The sequence below is a fragment of the Chanos chanos genome, chromosome 14 (genome assembly GCF_902362185.1).
Source record: "Chanos chanos chromosome 14, fChaCha1.1, whole genome shotgun sequence".
NCBI lineage: Eukaryota > Metazoa > Chordata > Actinopteri > Gonorynchiformes > Chanidae > Chanos > Chanos chanos.
The window spans coordinates 6,541,403-6,560,024 of NC_044508.1; the positions used below are offsets into that span (position 1 = coordinate 6,541,403).

Genomic DNA, 18,622 nt, shown 5'->3' on the forward strand with positions numbered 1-18,622 from the left:
CAAGTCTCTTCACTACATTACATACTACACAAGCAGAGCTGTAATCTGATTTCAACCAGCATGAGACGGGTTTGTTCATGGACTCTGTGACTATTGATTCAAGAGATGAGTTAGCACGACTCTTGTATTAAAAACAGAATGTGGCCCAGACAGAAAACACATAATTTATTGAACCCTGTTATGATAAAATTATATATGAAAAAAAGAGATAAAAAGAAAGAAAAAAATCAATAAGAAGAATTCAATATTCAGGCAGCTCGTTCGGATGTATGCTTACATTCAAATATATTGTGTTAGCAGACTTACCCTCTTCAGGGGTTTCAGGCTCGTTCAGTAGAAACGCCATGTGGTAGTTGCCAACATGTTCAGGGTAAACCCTTTCCAGTTCACACAGCGGGGGGTAGTGGGTCACGAACAGTGTTAGTGACTTCACCTGGACACACACAGACAGACACGCTCAGCAGGTCAGAGATTTTAACCGTGTAGGTTTCAAAGGCTTCGAAAAATTAATCAGAATTTAGCCCAGAGAGCAAGAAAAAGGACCAAGAGGCAAACCTTAAAAATATAAATCACCAACCGCCCTCGTCTTCCTTTAATGAGCAAAACTGGACAGGAATGGTCAATGAATAAATGAAAACATTATCACCCAGAGAATTTTATCCCATTCCAAGTTTACATGCAGTTCATTCTGCAAATGCACAAACAACACAATGTTCTAATTTGAATTCTGGAACACTGGACATTCTAAAGCCAGCTCAGAAATCATATGTTTACACTCTATCTTAAAAAAAGACATATAAACAGATGAGGTGTGAAGCTGAATAGAACACTTTAAACATGAGTTGAAAACTACCGGTCATTTCATCTTCCCCCAGCTCCATATGACTCTCACTACTGATGAGTGTGGCCCTGCATCAGGTATAATATCTCTGCAAATTCACTCTTACTTCTCCGGAAAGACTGCATGCATCTCCAAAACAATCAGGGCCATCACAAGCCATTTAGTGTGTGTGTGTGTGTGTGTGTGTGCGTGTTTTTATCTTGTTGTGATGAGCACACTGCACTTCTCCAGAGAGAAGTTTGTTCATTTTCTTTTTTATTGATGTGTTTTCCTTTTCTTCGGGTACAGGCTCGAGGGGACTGCTCAGCAGGAGGTTATGAATGTGAGACCCCAGTTACACGCAATGAATGATGATGCAGCATCGAATGGCTCGGAGCAGCTTGTAACGTGACATTCAAAGCTACGGGGGCAAAGTCTCCATACGTTCAAACAGAATACGTCGTCAACCCTAAAAACGCAAGCTCATAGACTCAACTGTGTCACCAAAAATCTTAAGAAAGAAAAAAGAAAAAAAGAAAACTGAGAAAATGTTATGTGTCTGAATGAGTTTCTTCTAAGTGTCAGAAGTTCATGAACAGAGTCCTTTGTTACAGCAGCGTACTGAACCGTGCTGAAGTCAGAGCCGGTGACGTGCGTTATAAATGGAAGATAGAGAAATGCCATCGAAATGCCAGTTCAGATGTACAGTCACCTTTCACTCAGAAGACGACAGAAAAAGCATTAAAACATCGCCGGTGCCGGCCTGGCGGGTTTTTTTACTTAAGCCAGTGGAAATATCAGCAACATTCCACTGTAAAGAATATACTTATGATTGTGCTCAGTATATCAGTATATTTTAAAGAATATACTGATCAACACCAGTGGTACAGCAAAACAGATTTTCCTGTACATCTAAGGCTGAGAGATCACCGACGGCTTTAATCTTCTGAGACGGAAACGAGAAATAGGTTGTAGGTCTGCTTAGAAACAACTTTGGGGCATAAGGTAGGTGAATAGAGCTGCAACTCTACTGTAAACTTTATGGAGCACAGCACAGGCAATGTGACAATCTTTAAAGGATTGGAGACAATGGGCCTGGAGGCAGGATGCAGGAAAAACAGAGGGAACAGATGGGGGCGGGAGGTTATTATATCTGTTCTGACTAATCTTAATTGACCCCTCTTCTCCTTACTGGTGGATGACTGGTTGGTGCCAGAGAACAGGCGATTCGTGCGTTTTGTAAGCATCACAGCAAAAAATAAGAAATCTACTGCTTTCCGCTCTGAAATCTGAGGGACTGAAGAAAAGAAAATGTGTTTGGAACACACGTTTCAACTGAATTCATTAGACAATAGGTTAGTTACTTCTCCATAGCCGAAACACCAACTAATCACACACTCAAACGTTCCTACTTCCAATTTTTTTTTTTTCCAAACTTGGACTTCTCCAAATATTGAAGGTCGACTTGCCAGCAGAATGCCATTCAGCTCGACTGGCTTGTGCGCAGTCGGAGCTCTTTGCTATGGCAACCAGCGCTTCTCCCTGAACCGACGGAACTAGAAGGCTTCTCGTCAAGGCTGTCCACAATGCAGCGCTCAAGAGTGTTACACAACAAATGTATTTACATTCTTAAATACAACACAGGTGAGCAGACGAGCAGGACAGCTTTGTTGCCATGCCAACGAGGGGCACAAGCAGAGCAACTATTTTCAGAAAGACACATGGAGATGTACGGGCGAAGTGCCCATGAACAGGAAACGACAGCGCTGATCTTGGCACACGTTCAGGGTATCAGCGTTCCTTTTAGAACCATCGTTTAAGGATCGCTTTTCGAGTGACGTCCAGGCTGGTGCTCTCCTGACGAACAGAACGCGCGCATTTTTCTAGATGATTTTTCAAATGACATAATTATCACCTTCCATACAAGCAAACTAATTTAGCCAAACTAAAGCGAGCCGAGTCTTCAACAGCTCAGCTTCAAAACCGACAACGATTTTGCTCTTCTATCCAGAGAAACAAGCATACAGAAATATGGTTTAATATTTGCAATAAAATTTAACATTGTCATCCAGAGGGGAGGATAAATGAAAGAGGATCACACTGATAATTTACGATGCACAGAGCCAAGCAGCCGCCATCTCACAAGCGGGAGGTGGCTGACAAAAGCCATGAACTAAGCTCTTCCAACTTGACAGCTATGGGCCTACACAGACGCCGCGTTACAAACGACCTCTCCTCTCATATCCGCGGCAATAAACAACACACGACACTCAGTGACTGTTTCAGAGAAAAATAAATAAATAAATAAATACGACCCCACAGTTATATTTTATCACAGCGGCGCGGTGGCAAACAAGGTCCCCCCGCGTGTGCAGCTAAATAAATTCTCTGCTGCCCTGCGGGGACAGCGCAGACGGATCAGATCAGACCTACAGCGAGATGACAAGACCGGGGCAGCTGTGCCGTCACCACGGAGACATGCAATACGGCATAATACCCAGCGGTGCTCTTCCTCGTACCCGCCAAAACATCGCCAAACATTCCCGAGTGGCTCGTTTCTCCAACTCGTGATCTTACTAAACAATAATAATCTGTTAAATCAGCCCTGGCGAATCTGTACACGAAACATTAATTCCCAAATGATTACAGATTGCTTTGTACAGCAAATTAATCCAATACAAATACAATCCAAAAAGCAATGACGACGACAGCTGTGTCAAATTTTCGTTGGCAGAAATAATAACAATTTAGAGTCATCTCTAGGTACACAAAACAGCTTCAAAACAGCAAAAGTAGCATTTAAATAAATTTATTGTCAACCTAAGAGTTTAGAAGAACTCAGAAATGTGGCTTTATTGAAACACAGTGGAGCCACACACTTCTGCCTCGATCCGAGTGTGATGGGAAGGAGAAATGAGATTGTATCTAGGTCTCCCACAGTCTCTGTGGATAGCCTGCAATCAGATACTGCACAAGTTGCTGTGAGTTCCAGTTTCCCAAGGTCTAAACCACTGAAATCATATAGTTTGTATAAAAATATATAAATACTTTGCACACACACATATACATACACAGACAAAGACACACACACACACATACACATATGTATATATATACAGTATATATCATTTGCATGAAGCGTATATGAAACCTTTGGTGTGTTACTTTAAACTAATTTCACAAAGCTTTGTGACTGAATGTGGTTGTTATGAGAGATTATCTGTTTATTTTCTAAGTGGCCTTGATATTACGTAACAAAGCAAGTTCATACACTAAAGTTACACAGCCATCATAGTCATGTATCACCACAAGACATAAATGGACACTGGAAAGAAAGTGACTTTCCATACTTGCCAGTTACATTCAAAACATTTTCCCATTAAAGGTAAATGAACAATGTGTAGCAATGTTCAAACGCTAAGCTGTAAACATACATCGCAGAATATTTTGCTGGGAGACACTTTGTTTGGATGAAAACACCGATTGAACCTTTTCTCCATTCAACTGATGCGTCAAGATGAATCCATTTCATTTTACTGTAAAGAATCCCAAATGAAGCCAGCTGTGGACAGCAGTCCATGCTCAGGGACTTTGAAATGGCTGCAGATGCTTTGCAGATTGCCTCAAAATGGAGTCCTTGATCACAAAATGCGCTGCGTTATGTGTGCTTTGCTACATGCTTATCCTCAAAGAAAAGTCAGTTTTTATCATTTATTTAATATAAATACAAGCATTTAATATTCCTCCAGTCCAACCTATTTGTGGTTAGAAACAACGGCTCTTCCAATTATATTTTTTTAAAGGCCGAACCTCCACGTCACCCCTGTCCCTGGGGTGTCCCGGGTTTAAACAAATGAGCAGTTATAAGAGACTATGACAGTAAAATGGAAAAGACGTTGTTGTGAGACTTCTACAGATAGTGTTGATCAGCTTTTGTGAGAAAGGCACTTAGAGTAAACGCGATAAGATGCAAATAAGGCAAAGAAAGATCACATGTTAAATGATCTGAATACTAGCATAATCGTCATCATTACATTCTACATTTTTTCAGTTTACATTTCAGTGAATAAATATTTTATTTCATGCTTACATTTTCAACTGAGATAATGTGCTTTGTTTACATTAAAATTGGCCACAATATTAATAATCAATGAACCACTATGGTAATGAGTAAAACATACAGTAATTACACTCCAACAACGTAACAACCTTACGCGGTTTCTCGCCTAGCGAGAATGAAGTTCTTGGTCATTTGCCCCTGAGTTTTAGGCATGACTGACTTACCTCTCTGATGAAATACTCCAGGGTGGCATACGCGATGGCTATGCCGTCGTGGGTGCTCGTGCCACGGCCTAACTCGTCCAGAATGACCAGAGAGTGGGAGGTGGCACGGGACAGAATCTCCGAGGCCTCCACCAACTCCTCCATAAAGGTGCTCCTGCCTCTTGATATGTTGTCAGATGCTCCCATCCTGATAAAAAAAAAAAAAAAAGCCAAGATTAATGGCCCACAAGAAGGAGAGAGGATGAGACCAAGAGAAGGATGCTAAGCCTGATCTGAGGCGATAATAGAAGTTTCAACAACTCTTTTCAACTGACAGAATAAGGTTTTAAGTGGAGCTGCGACAAAATCGCTTCAAAGCATTTCAACGATTACAGAAACATGCTTTGGTCTGTCCTTTGCCCTGGTATTTCAGCTCTCTGAAGTATTGTAATTAGCTTTTCATTAATTCTGGCACACCGTTTTTATTTCCAACATGTCCTACCTGTTTTATTATTATTGTTGTTGGCATTTTTTTTCTATTTCATTTTATTCTTTATTTCCATTTTATTTTTATTATTGTGATTGCCTGATTTTATTCGCCTCAAGTCTTGAATTGTTTTAATCCTTGTAAAGGACTTTGTCACTTTGTTTTGAAAAGTGCTGTATAAATAAAGTTTCTATTATTATTATTACTATTATTATTATTAATTAACATGACAAAAAACATGCAGTGGTGATAACCAGTGGACAACCACAACACCAGCTCCTGTTTGTGTTTGTCACAGCCTGCCCTGTTGAGAGGAAACTAAATAATTGACCTGTTTGTTGTTTCCGTGACACAGAGCCAGTAAATAACCCAGTCATTTGTGCGGTAAATAAATCATAAGAATTTCACCTGCAATATGGTTCAAGTCTCAGTCTCCTGTTTGTTGCATGCAAATTAGGCTTACTATAGGCTTGCCAACACAAGCATCGAGCAAACATATTTCAATATCAAAGGCACTCTATAACAAAGAGATGGAAGCAGGCAAACATCTATTAGCCCAGGTCTTTCTTCACTTGTGTAGTTCCTCCTGTACTTAGCATACCATCATGCTTAGAGTCACATACAAAAATACTGAATAGGCCCAGTGGCCTGTTACTTTGGATACCACATCTCAATAATTTGAAAAGACGGTTGATTTTTGGAGCGCTTTTGGCAAACGATCCAGTGACCAAGACTCATTGATTTGTTTCATGAGTAATAATGGCTAGGCTGATGTTTGCCAGGACGTCTAAAGAAAAGACATCATCGGCTAGATCTGAAAGGTTAACCTGTGTTTGTGCTTTGGTTTGAGATGCGTGGTGAGGCATGAGACGCGGAGAGGATCATCTAACACAAATATCAATCTAGGACGCGATCAAGCAGTGTCATCAAGAACGGTCCATCGAGGACTTCACAAGGAGAGATTTTACGTTCATACAGCACCGGATAAGTCCCGTATTGAACCTGTGATGTTTGCCAGTGAAGCTGTATAAATTACACGGCCAGTGGTCCGCCGGGGAGTCTGGAGTTCAGATGAGGCCTCCCGTTCTGAACAAACACACAAGTTCATCTGCGGCATATTCCAGAAGAAACCCATGTGCTCGCTTCCCGTGGCGAGGGATTGCGGTGGCTCTGTTAAGGTGTTGGCCACATTTTCCTGGCACAGTATGGATCGTCTTGGCCCCTTAGAAGGTGAGGTTGATACAAATAATTGTGGAACCCATTCTGATGGATGATTTTCATCTTCCTGTAAAGCGTTTTCATCCTAATGTCAGCGGTCTCTCCCAGAACGGCAAAAACCTAATCCATACGGACACGAGTGGTCACTGACTGGTCTGATGAGTATGAAAATGATGTGAACCATGTGCTATGGCTAAATTGGTCACAGGACTTCAATCCAGATGAATAAGTAGGGAAATTACAAGGGATCACCTGAAACAGAGTTTTATACTTCCACCCACAAAACAGCACACGCAATCATTTCTCATGGAAGAAAAGCGCTGTAACCCCCCCAAAGCCCCTTCAGACGCTCGAGGAGCCTGTGCTAATGTATGCCAAGGGGCACTGAAGCCATTCTGGTGGCTTAGGGTGGCCTAACACCCAATTAATACACTTTAAGACAGCGTTTCCTTTATTTTGGCAGTTACCTGTACCCTCTCGCCTAGTTTCCTTTTGAAAAGAGTGCGTATAAGGAGCCATCAGTAGCAGAGTGCAGCTAGCCGAGCGTTGCTTGGAGAGTGGTGCTTTTAATGACTCCAATTAGACCACTTTGAAACTATGATTGGAGCTGCGGCTTGGAGCCAGCACCACGGCTGATCCTCGCACGCTGATGAGGGAGAAAATGAGACCCACCACCGACACCAGTGGTGAAAACTGACATTAACGGTAATTGTGACCTGACCATGACTCAGAGCCCAGTGCAGACAATGATGGTGGGAAAAACAGCCAAACATCTCATAACTGGACGTTGCTCACACATGCTGTGTATGCTATATAAGGTGAGCACAACAAAGAAACTGAAGATCCGTTGCCCGGGAGAATGTTAGGTAGAGTTGATATGCGGTGTCACACCTTCCAAAGATTCATAAAACTTATACTTCTAAATACATATTAGACATAATGAGTCCAAACTAACTACTAACTACTGTAACTTTTTCTTATCTAGAATTTTACTCTTCTCAATTAACCTAACTTGTATGTCTCTTGTAATTCAGTCATATTGTAGACTTTCAGGCAGTAGAACTTTTCAGTTTCGTCTGGAGTCTTTGCAGTAATCCCAGGCCTATGGGAACAACAACAGAAACTGAAAAGTTTCCAAAGACCTGAAACCAAAACCCAACTCAAAGCTTCAAACAGGATCCATAATTGGACTTCGTAGTCAGCTCAATTTGCTCAGAAGAGTATTCTTTTTTTTTTTTTAATTTTACATGGAAATGTCAATTATGCAGAGAGACGCCAGCGCTGCCAAGCGTGGAGGCTCTGGAATTTTCCACTGTGGCCCTGAAAAAAAAAAGAGCCCTTCAGTGTTTTTCTGCAAACATGTTTTTGTACTGGGTTCAAACCAGTATGGAGCCTCTCTCATTTAAACCAGTAACAATCACATCCTGTGCCCCAGGATGGAAAAACATGAAACCCAACCCCCCCCCCCCCCCCATTGATCTCTGATCTGTAATTATTTTATTAAAGAACAGGGCATGCACGTCCATATTTTCATGTCTCTTGTTGAGAGTGCTTTCCTGATTATCAACAAGTCTTAATTTTTTTTTTGTCAGTGCACTGACTTTCCAGACATGTGCTTTTATCTACTTCTGTCCAACCAGGGAGAAACATCTCCAGCAGCGTTTTATAGCATCTCTGACAACATTTCTGAATTTACGTAACTTCAATTTTCGAATAGGCTTACAAGATTTTCCAGAGTAAAATGTTCTGGTTTTCATTAATCCCATGAAAATGCAATGGGGTATATGTTTTTTGTTTTTCCAAATGCTTGCATATATTGGCCTCCTCTGGATTAATGAGTCTGTGAGATGCATGTTTTTAGTGTTGAGATATGTTAAGGCTTGAACAACAAACATTTCATTTTCGTTTAATCATTCCTGGTTCTTAGTTTTAAGTATGTTAAAGTAACTCTAAAACAAACCAAAAAAATGCTTAGCATGTGTTCACGTCTCAAATTAAATAAATATATATCACTTCTTGGCCTTTTGGCTAAGATCAAGTGTAAAAAATAAAGATATACTCTGTATTTAAAGACTACTATCCCATGAGTTAAAGAGAAAATCCAATAGGTTCAGGAGAATTTGATTGTTATTCACACCATCAACCTTTCATTTTTTTTTGTGAGTTAGGAAAAGGACATTAAAGAAAATCACTTCACAGTGAGTGGTCACATTTTCAGCTGACAGCCATCAAGCTCATGTACTTGATTCTTCCCGTCATCCTGTCTTTAGCATGAGAAGTGCTGACTATGACGCATTCCTTCGAATAAAACTTCATATCTTCGTTCACATCTCGAATGGTAAAGACAGCGTGGTTTATTTGATCAATAACTTCTAAATCTTGAGACAGTTCAACTTGGGGGACTCCACAATCGTATACTAGTACCTTACTAATCTCATCCGGTCACAGGTTGTATAGTAACAGTAGAACTTTGACGGAAAAAGGAGGGAGTGAGGCGGTGATGGGTAAAGACGAGGGAGGACAAGGGCCGTTGTATCAAAGACACAAGGAGAGGGCAGAAAAAAAAAAAAGGAGAAAGAGATCGACAGACAGATTATTGGTTTGAATGGTTTCACCATTTAAAGGCCTTTTGAGCTTCAGCATTCCACTTCATTTCCTGTTTCCATAACAACCAGAAAAAAAGAAGGGAAAAGTGCTCCGTAACCTTGTTCACAATTCAATAAAAGTCCATCAGAGATAAAATACAAAGAGCAACGAATGACACAACAACTCACTCGTTTGTTCTCTCTCTCTCTCTCTCTCTCGCTGTCTAAAAACAAACGAGAGCCAATGCTAAGATATCCTGTCTTAAAACAGCTATCATTTTGCATATTTCTAAAGAGATATTTTAATTAATTTTGCCTATTTGTCACCAGGTGTGGCGATCACTACAGGTAACCGATTCCAACGTTTCCGATTCATCTGACACGCATTTGACTGTAAAACTTCAGGTCTTGTTTTTAAAGTTTGGCGAATCCATAACTTTGGGGATGTTCTTTTGGGGTACTTCATTTGTCCTTAAGCCGATTAAAAATTCCATCTCGAACACGGCCTCTCAACGTAAAGGCAATTAACACGAGGTATTTACTCCCTTCCCTTGGTTGGCCCTGGGAACGCGACACGGGCCGTCGCACTCATCTGGTTTAATTGCTCCCTGTTTGAACCTCATCTTCACCTGTTAATTAGAACAAACCAACAGAGCTCAGGAGAGGGAGGGAGCAATTAAGTCTCTGCGACTGTCAGTAGCCTCTGTAAATCATTTGGCAACATTCTTCCTATGATCGTACAAAAAGAAAAGCACGGAAAGAGAAATTGAAAATTGCCCAGAACCTCCTCTATACTTCTTCTAATCTCAATTCGTAATCTGAAGCCTGACCAGAAGGATTTCAGGAAGGAATTCATTTTGGTACTGAAAACAACATTTGAAAAATCTACCTTACTTATGTTGTGAGGAAGGCCTATGCATTAGAAAACCAGTTGCACTACCACAAAAATTCAGAGCAAAACACAGCCTCTTACAAGCACTTCACAATAGCCAATCCATGTTAAAAAAAAAAAAAAAAAATACTGATTATGCTACAAGCACAAGGATGGACAGACCATTAACCACTCCACACACCCTTCCATTCAGACCATACAGACATAAACAACCAACAGCAGAGTAGCATACCTCAATACCTCAAAACCTCAAACCAAAAGCGTACCTCAGCTAGGAAGGTACCTCCAGATGAAGTGTCACATTTTCAGATAACTTAAAAAAAAAAGAAAAAGAAAACAGAAAGAAAGGCTGCTCCTTAAGCACAAATCTAACACCCAGACTGAAACAGGGTATTCTCATCTGTGAAATGTGTACGAGTTCAGATGAGCAAATGCCAAAACGCCTGCCAATAAAGGGCAATGCCATAAATAACGACTGTCGAGCAAGTCCAACTCAGGAAATGTAATGATTAAGGACAGCGATGGGAACAAGCCGAGTGACTTCATCCTGTGTCTATGTGGTACGTTGTAAAATTATTTCTTCAAATAAATTCAGTCAAATTTATAGACCAGATTATTCAATGACACGACACAGCCAGAGTAAAACGGCATTTCCTGCATCACGGGTCTCAACCAAGAGACCGTATTTGATACTCTACTTACTGAACTTTCAGCCTGAACCAAGATCACTGGCCAAAAGTAAGCTTTCAGCAAAATACCCCCCCCCCCGAGCAAAGTCAGCAGCACATCGAATAGAACAATGCAACATACAGGTAACACTGAAAATGACATATGGTAGAGATTAATTAGGAAGGACGCCTAAAACAATTAACACGGTGAAAATGAGGCTTGAAAACGACATTGCAGACCATAAAAATTTACATTCTGACCATTCTAGAATCATGTCGAGAAAGCACAGACACACCTGATTCTAATTAGCAAACCGCAAGCAGTCAGTCAGAAGCCTCATATACTGAATGTATGGGGCATACCATCAGCAGAAATATAGCATTAGTTAGCAGAAATTGTAAACTACAACATTAATCACGTTAACATGCATGGGTACCACATCTATAAACAGAGAAACAATCCAATTAGGGGACAGAGAATGATTTTTTTTGTTCATAAAACTACGACGAGTAAAACCGCAAACAATTGGCTGAGATCCAAGAGGGGCTGAATCGAGGGCAGCTGGACTTGGTTGTAGATACTTGAAGACCTCTCATCCAAGGGGCTTCTTCAGGTCTGACTGACTGGTGGGGAAACCCAGGTATTTAACCTCTGTAGGGTCGTTATCAAAGCCATTGATGTCACTCGGTTCGTTAGTGCTCCTGGCTGTTGTAACGACAGTCGTTACAGTCACATGAGGCCAAGTGTGAATGGTTGTTAAATCTCATGGGAAGGGTTTAAAGGACAGCATTTTAGGTAGGGGACAAGTGGTGTTAGTCAGAACTAAAGAAGCCTCTCGGATGAGGGGTGAAACGTCCTCAAGTATCTACAACCGATTCCAGTCACCCTTGATTCAACCCTTCTTGGATAACCATAACCTGGATGACTGAGAATCTTCACGGACAGTTGGCTGAGATGTTTATAGTTCCTCGACTGGATCATTAAAGGATGTCACACAAAGGTTGTCAAAGGCTGGCAAGCAACCTTATTTCCCATCAAAGTGTGCTGTTTCTTACAGAAGATGGGTTTGGAACCTAAACAACTGAAGAAAGCCACTTGGGAGATGGCAGCCATGGCAGCTGAGAAGCTGAGACCAGCTCAAGATGGTTGTGGTTGACGAGAGCCTGCAGTTGGAACCCGTCTGCAGGTGAAGGCTAATTTGGTCTACGCTGCCCCCACTCAGGCGAGGCGTACAGGCTAACGGGCGAAACGCTTGTGACCCTGAGATACCTTCTGAGGATACAGAAGGGTTCCAAGCAATGCGAATGCTCTGACCACCCTGCCACCAAGGAATACCATTAAGAGGAGTAACTTGCAGCGCCATATCCTAAGTAGCTCTGGCAGCTTCTGCTTGTGGCAAAGCATCCCCGACGTTTATCTCACTAGGTTCTGTCACTGTTTTTTTTTTTTTTTAAAAATTCTTTTTATTCGTGTTGCTAATTTCAACATAGGCCCAAGGCTTCTGATTAATCATTGCCTAAAGTATTGTCATCTGTGCTTATGGAGTCATCAAACGCAATTTAATACAAGAAATGCAAAGAAAAAGAACAAAAGGAATGAAAATGAAAAAGAAGCCACTTCAGGACCAGACCAAATGCAATAGGGAAAGATGAGCTTCATTAAAGTGGCTAGAATTAATCCTGTGCTAAAGATAAGCTCAAGTACACAGCTTAATAATATGCGATTAAAGCTCCTTGACCTCTCCATTTGTCTACTCAATTTTACAACTGAATTTCTCAGTAAAACTGCCATACACTGACAAAGTTCTGCACACAGTCAGGTCCAAGCAGGTATACGTCAGGTAAGAATAAAATGCTAATTACTGAGGTATTAGGGAGTGAAGGAGGTTAGGGTGTGGCTTCAATCCGTCCATTAAGCAGCTATTTTAAAAAACTCTGTTAAGTCTATTGTGCTGTTACCATGGTGGTGGCTATGCAAACTTCAATGGCCACGTGTTAACGACCTCATTCTTGTGGGAAATGGGGGACCATTAACTGAGCAACATCTGGCTATTTGAAACTGATGCTAAGTGGGCAGTCAGAGACACCTCAATGGTTCAGATCATCATCATGTCCAAAAGCACTTCATTACCCTCTGCAAGTGATGTAGAAATTACTAAACCAACAAGCCTAAAACGAGGCATCGTTCCCCGTGAGGTCAGAGCTGATTGGTGGAAATATCAAAAGAATGGCGATTGCTGATTGGATGCTTGTGTCTTTTGGGGGGCCTGCTAAGCCACAAACATGGAGAGGACATTAATAGTTTCTAACTATACTGTAGGGCTGCTTGATTATGGCAAAAATCATAATCATGATTATTTTGGTCCATTTGAGATCACGATTATTTACCATGATTACTCATTGACTTTGGAAACATCATGCATTTATTGAACTTTAAAAAAAAAAAAGTTTTTAAACTCTTTCGCAGTGGATTTTTTTGAGCTTTAAATATAATTCCACTGAAAAAAAGAGATGAATACATAAAATAAACAATAAATAACCAATTATACACATACATTTAAATAAATAATGCAGCACAATAATCATTTTTTCTCGATCATCCTGTTTCCATAATAGTTGGAAGCCAAAATCGTATTTGAAAATAAAATTCGATTAATCGCCCAGCCCTACTATACTGTGGAAAAGAAAAATGTTGGCAGGCATACTGGGAAACAGTACCTTGTGTAGATGCCATCCACAATACCCAGTGAAGCCTCTGCAGCTGGCACAAATGATCCCATTTGGGCCATGATGGTGATCAGTGCCACCTGACGGATGTACGAGCTTTTGCCGCCCATGTTTGGGCCGGTTATGATCATAACACGTCTTCCATCACCCTGAAAGAACAAACAGTGAACTTTCAAATTCAATTATTTTCAGTTGCCTTTGCATTCGCCCCTACAGTGTTTTTCCACATTGCTTAAAACTGTCATTTGTTTGTAGAACATGAAGAACATTGTGAAGAACATTGGATTCATTTGGAATCAGCTCTGAAAGGTGCAGTTTGAATTCAGGGTCTGGGTATAAATGGTTTGACTGAAAAGAACACCGCTTTGTGTGGTAAACCTAAACCTGAAGAAAATTTAAAAACCGTCTACACAAGTTGGCCCTGCACAGAGAGATTTATTCCACCCTTTTTTTTTCTTTTCTTTTTTTGTCCTTTTCATTTTTGCACAGACCCTTGAATGGAAAGAGCCCAGCATAGATCAGCACAGAGGAAAAAAAAGAGAGAGAGCAGGAGAGAGAGAGAGAGAGCCACACACTAATACCCAGAGCAACTGAGTGGGTAGGCGGCTCAAAAGGTTGGCCTACGTTTCAACAACATTTTCTCGCTGCCTCCAAAAAAAAAAAAAAAGGATTAACCTGCTGGAAGAGAGAGGTAAAAAAAACAAAAAGGAAAAGGGGGAGAGGCAAAAACGACAGCTTCTGCCATCAAACCTCCACCCACACTTTTCTTTTTTCCTTTTTTCTTTCGCTGGCTAAATCAAAAGCTACAGTAATCAAGTAATCAAATAAGATTGAAGCCAAGGCATTCCCTGGTAATGAAAGTAACACAAGGTTAAATTCACATTTTCTGAGAGGAAATTAAAAAAAAAAACAACAAAAAAAACATTTACACTGCCTAACACGCTAAGGGTGGGTCAGAGTTGCCGATTATTCGATTTTTTTTCTGGAGAGCCTTGGTCTGCTTATGAATTGTCAGGAAACATTTTTGAATTGACCTAAAACGTATTACAAGAATTCAGTGCTGAGTGAAATTGAATTAGTTCTTAAAAGCCAGGCAGGGACTCACTTCATATGTCAACACTACCTGTTAGTCATTCATTCTCATATGCAAATCACAAAGACGAACACTTTAAGAAATAAGATTTTGCCTTGATTAAAACACCGATTAACAATATGTCTCTGAAAAAAACATATCAACAGCGTTTCTGGCACCTGTCAATGAATGACCAGACCCAAGCTGCTGATGTAAATTAGTTAACAAACCACCATGTTAGTGACTACCTCCAGATGCTGTAATGAGAGCTTGCAACTCTCACTAAATGTGCAGTATATTGTCACACATTAATCTGAACCTACAAAACACTATGACAGAACACAGCTACGTGGCAACATTATTATATGGGGGGAAAAAACCCCATTACAGTAATGGATCAGTCTGACCATTTTTTAGTGCATATATTGCTCTGCTCTCCACATAATTCATTACCCATTCAATCCAAGCGCCAATTAATCAACCATGAGAAAAAAAAAATGACAGTAATTGGAACTTCAGTGTCTTACTGGAACTACACGTGTGTATAAGCACAGGGAGCCAAAAGAATGATGCGGTTTTCACGGATGGTCTGAATGAGGGTCTCCGTTAGCCGCTAATTACCGGTTTACAAAAAAACTTTAAATTGAAAAACTTTGTCGAAATGTCCGGTAATAATGCTCATACAAAACGTACGAAAGTGACGCGGCTTACGCGCATTGCAAGCTGCAAAGACACGTCGGACACGTTTGATTTCAAGTCGTCAGCAGAGGCCTTTGCCGCCATTAAAAAAAAGAGAAAATAAAACGTTACCTACGGGCTACATTTGATGCCATGTAGGCCTAGCCTTTTTTCAGACGGGCTACAGATGTTAAAGGTTACAGATGCTTCGTAATAGCCTACATTTTAGCGGCTAATGCTGAGGTTTTGCTCAATCGTTACTGTTCATTAAATAGTCAAACCGATTTGGGGTCGTTGTCATTCTTTCGTCAACCGAGGTACATTATCTACATTATATTTGCATTTGTAACATAGACTGTTATCATAACATGACCAGTAAGGCTCAAATTTGTCCTGTAAAATAAATTCTTTCCGGACACCGGACCGGCAAGAAAATACCCTAGTGGAAACCCCGCTCTGGAGGTAGCCGAACACCAGGATACTGTTGCCTACCTTCAGCATGGTGTCATTGGGCACGTACTGGTCCTGCTCCCCCATCAGACTGTCAATGACTGGGTGTCGGCCTTCTCTGATCACAATCTGTCCCTCTCCCTCCAAAACCTCTGGCCTGTTAAAAGACACATTGTGGATTCAGCACGTGCAATTTTATGGCACACAAATCAGAGCAAGCAATCTATACAAAAGTATACAAAAAAAGAAAAAAAAAAAGGAGGAGTGATAATAGTCAGATAGTCAGAGAGAAGAGAGAGAGGGGAAGAAAAATATGAGAGAAAGAGAGAAATAGCATAAAGGGAATGCAGAAAGCGTGAGGAGGAAAAGAAACAGAGAGAGAGAGAGAGAGAGAGAGAGAAAGAGAGAGAGAGAGAGAGAGAAAGAGAAAGAGAGAGAGAGAGAAAGAGAAAGAGAGAGAAAGAGAAAGAGAGAGAGAGAGAGAGAGAGAGAGGGAGAGAGAGAGAGAGAGAGAGAGAGAGCGAGAGAGAGAGAGAGAGAGAGGGAGAGAGAGAGAGAGAGAGAGCGAGAGAGAGAGAGAGAGAGAGAAAGAAAAGGCTGCTTTAGTAATGCTGCCTTCTCATATTACACCACGTCCAGAGACAAGAGCTGCCTTTTTTTTTTTTTTTTGCCAGTTTCTCCAGCTCTGTGAAACAGGAGGGAGGGGGTGGCACTGAAGGAGTGGAGGGGGTGTAGCTGGCGAAAAAAAAAACCTCTGCCTTCAAAGTCAAATCCAACTCCTCCACACAGACTGTCAAATGAAGTGGGCTACAAATAGTGTAGGATGGGTTTTCCTGGTGGAATAAAAGTTGGACCTGAGAGAGGCAGAGCTGTAGAACACTCTGGGGCCAATCTTCTCTTCTCTTCTCTTCATCAATGCTTACATAACAGATTTCATATTTAACCCTCAAAACTCAAAAGAGGAACATAACATGTCTAAGGAGGGATCTTCTGTGAACAACGTTTCCATTTACTGCTCTGAAAACTTCAGTTCTCTTAAGGACACAGAGATAGAAAGGTGGGGAGAGAGCAAAAGAGACTAAGAGATGACATAAATAAACCTTAACATTATCTCTCCTTCCTTGCCAGACAAAATTTGGAAAGTGCACTGCAAGAACATTCAGAGACGGTATGAGACGAGATATTACATATGACAGCAGCCACAGAGAGAAGATCGGTAAGGATAGGGTTTGACGTTGTTACCACACCTGCAGTAATTGTTTTCTTTAGCAACCTGAGCCAATGAGAACAGGCAGTCAGCAGTTGCTAGGTGACAAACAGCTTTCCTCAGGATGTAGTAGTGCTCCCCAAATAGACTGCCAGGGAAAAGGAGGGGAGAAAGGGAAGGAGAGAGAGAGAGAGAGAGAAAGAGAGTTATAAAAAATGTTTCAGAGTGGATAAACACATGCTAAAAGAAAGCATCCACACTTAAGCTCACAAATGAAATAAGTTAATGGGAAAATATTAGCCTAGTTTAGAGTTCTGAGAATTTGCAGGTCACAGTATTGTTCTCAGGTAATCCAGTATGAAGCGATACAGATTTGATAGGGAACTACATTTTTTGTCATTGTTGTCATTTTTAAATGGTACATACTGCAAAAAGTTAATCCACTCTCGATTACAGTCGATAACAAGCTGTTCTCGTAGCTGTAGCAGTCTTCTGTGACGCTCCACAATAAAAGGGGAGTGATAACGGCCCACAGTTTTTGTGCTTGAGGCGGGAAAAAAGAACAACAACAACAACAACAAAAAAAAACAAGTCAGACAAGTGAGTGTAGTATTGGAAAACGCTGCATTGCAAAGCAAGATAAATTCACCTTCTGTGGAAAGGATATCTTTTAGTGGTATATAGCAGGATATTGTTTTGTTTTTCTTTCCTTGAATGCAAGCAAAAACATTTTAACTTTAAATTTTCTCAATGGTTATTCCAAAGTCATGGATCATTCCTCTATTTCTCTGCTTCAACCTCTTTAAGTGTAACTACCGGATGAAGACAGGTATGATAAAGAGCTTCCATTTTCAAAGATTTACATAAGTGGAGAGTAAATATATTTTGGTGCCTAGTGCTAAGAGCCATAAAGTGTTTTTTTTTTTTTTCTGGCACCATTCAAAGCAACTTTGTTTAAGGAAAAAAAATAGCCACACAGGGCACTGCTGGGTAAATGCCACTACTAATGTACTCATTTTCATGGTCCAAGACAGTTATACATCTAAAGCACTTTGTTACATGAATTTATTTTGTTTAATCCATGGAGAGAAAGAATGCATATTTAGAAACACAAATGTCAGTTCTAAATACTACTTTGATCAAATTCTGATGTTTTAGCAGAAAAAGAATGATAAAATGTTAACAGTTCACATTGTAATACAGAGCGCACGGTTCCAGTGAATGACTGTTTAAATCAATATTCTTACGTGTCCTCTCGCAGAATACACAAACAGACACATACCCGTTGATTTTCACCCAGTCTGAGGGCACAGTAGAGGACATGCTGTTCTTCACTTCAATGAGAAACTAAATGAGAAAAAGAAAAAAAAAACAACAACAAATTGTTAAACCAGTAAAAAAAGATCCATCAATGCATCTCCACTAGCTGAAAAAAAAAACATTACCTGTATTCCAGAAACTTCTGTCACGATAACTAGACATTTTATTATTCCTGCTATTTTTAAATGAAATCAGTCAGACAATACAACATCATACTGAGCAAGCGTGTGTTGAT

General features: G+C 40.6%; 1 protein-coding gene across 1 annotated transcript in view; it reads right to left on the minus strand.

Annotated features, from left to right (window-relative positions):
- msh3 (mutS homolog 3 (E. coli)) overlaps nucleotides 1-18,622 on the minus strand; it is a 43,062-nt gene that overhangs the window by 2,695 nt on the left and 21,745 nt on the right. Inside the window, exons 16-22 of the mRNA XM_030791789.1 lie at nucleotides 18,350-18,414; nucleotides 17,494-17,610; nucleotides 17,108-17,215; nucleotides 15,903-16,017; nucleotides 13,652-13,809; nucleotides 5,105-5,291; nucleotides 307-433 (exon numbers count right to left, since the gene is read on the minus strand). Coding sequence (XP_030647649.1) covers nucleotides 307-433; nucleotides 5,105-5,291; nucleotides 13,652-13,809; nucleotides 15,903-16,017; nucleotides 17,108-17,215; nucleotides 17,494-17,610; nucleotides 18,350-18,414 — 877 coding nt within the window. The remainder of the gene's footprint in view (nucleotides 1-306; nucleotides 434-5,104; nucleotides 5,292-13,651; nucleotides 13,810-15,902; nucleotides 16,018-17,107; nucleotides 17,216-17,493; nucleotides 17,611-18,349; nucleotides 18,415-18,622) is intronic.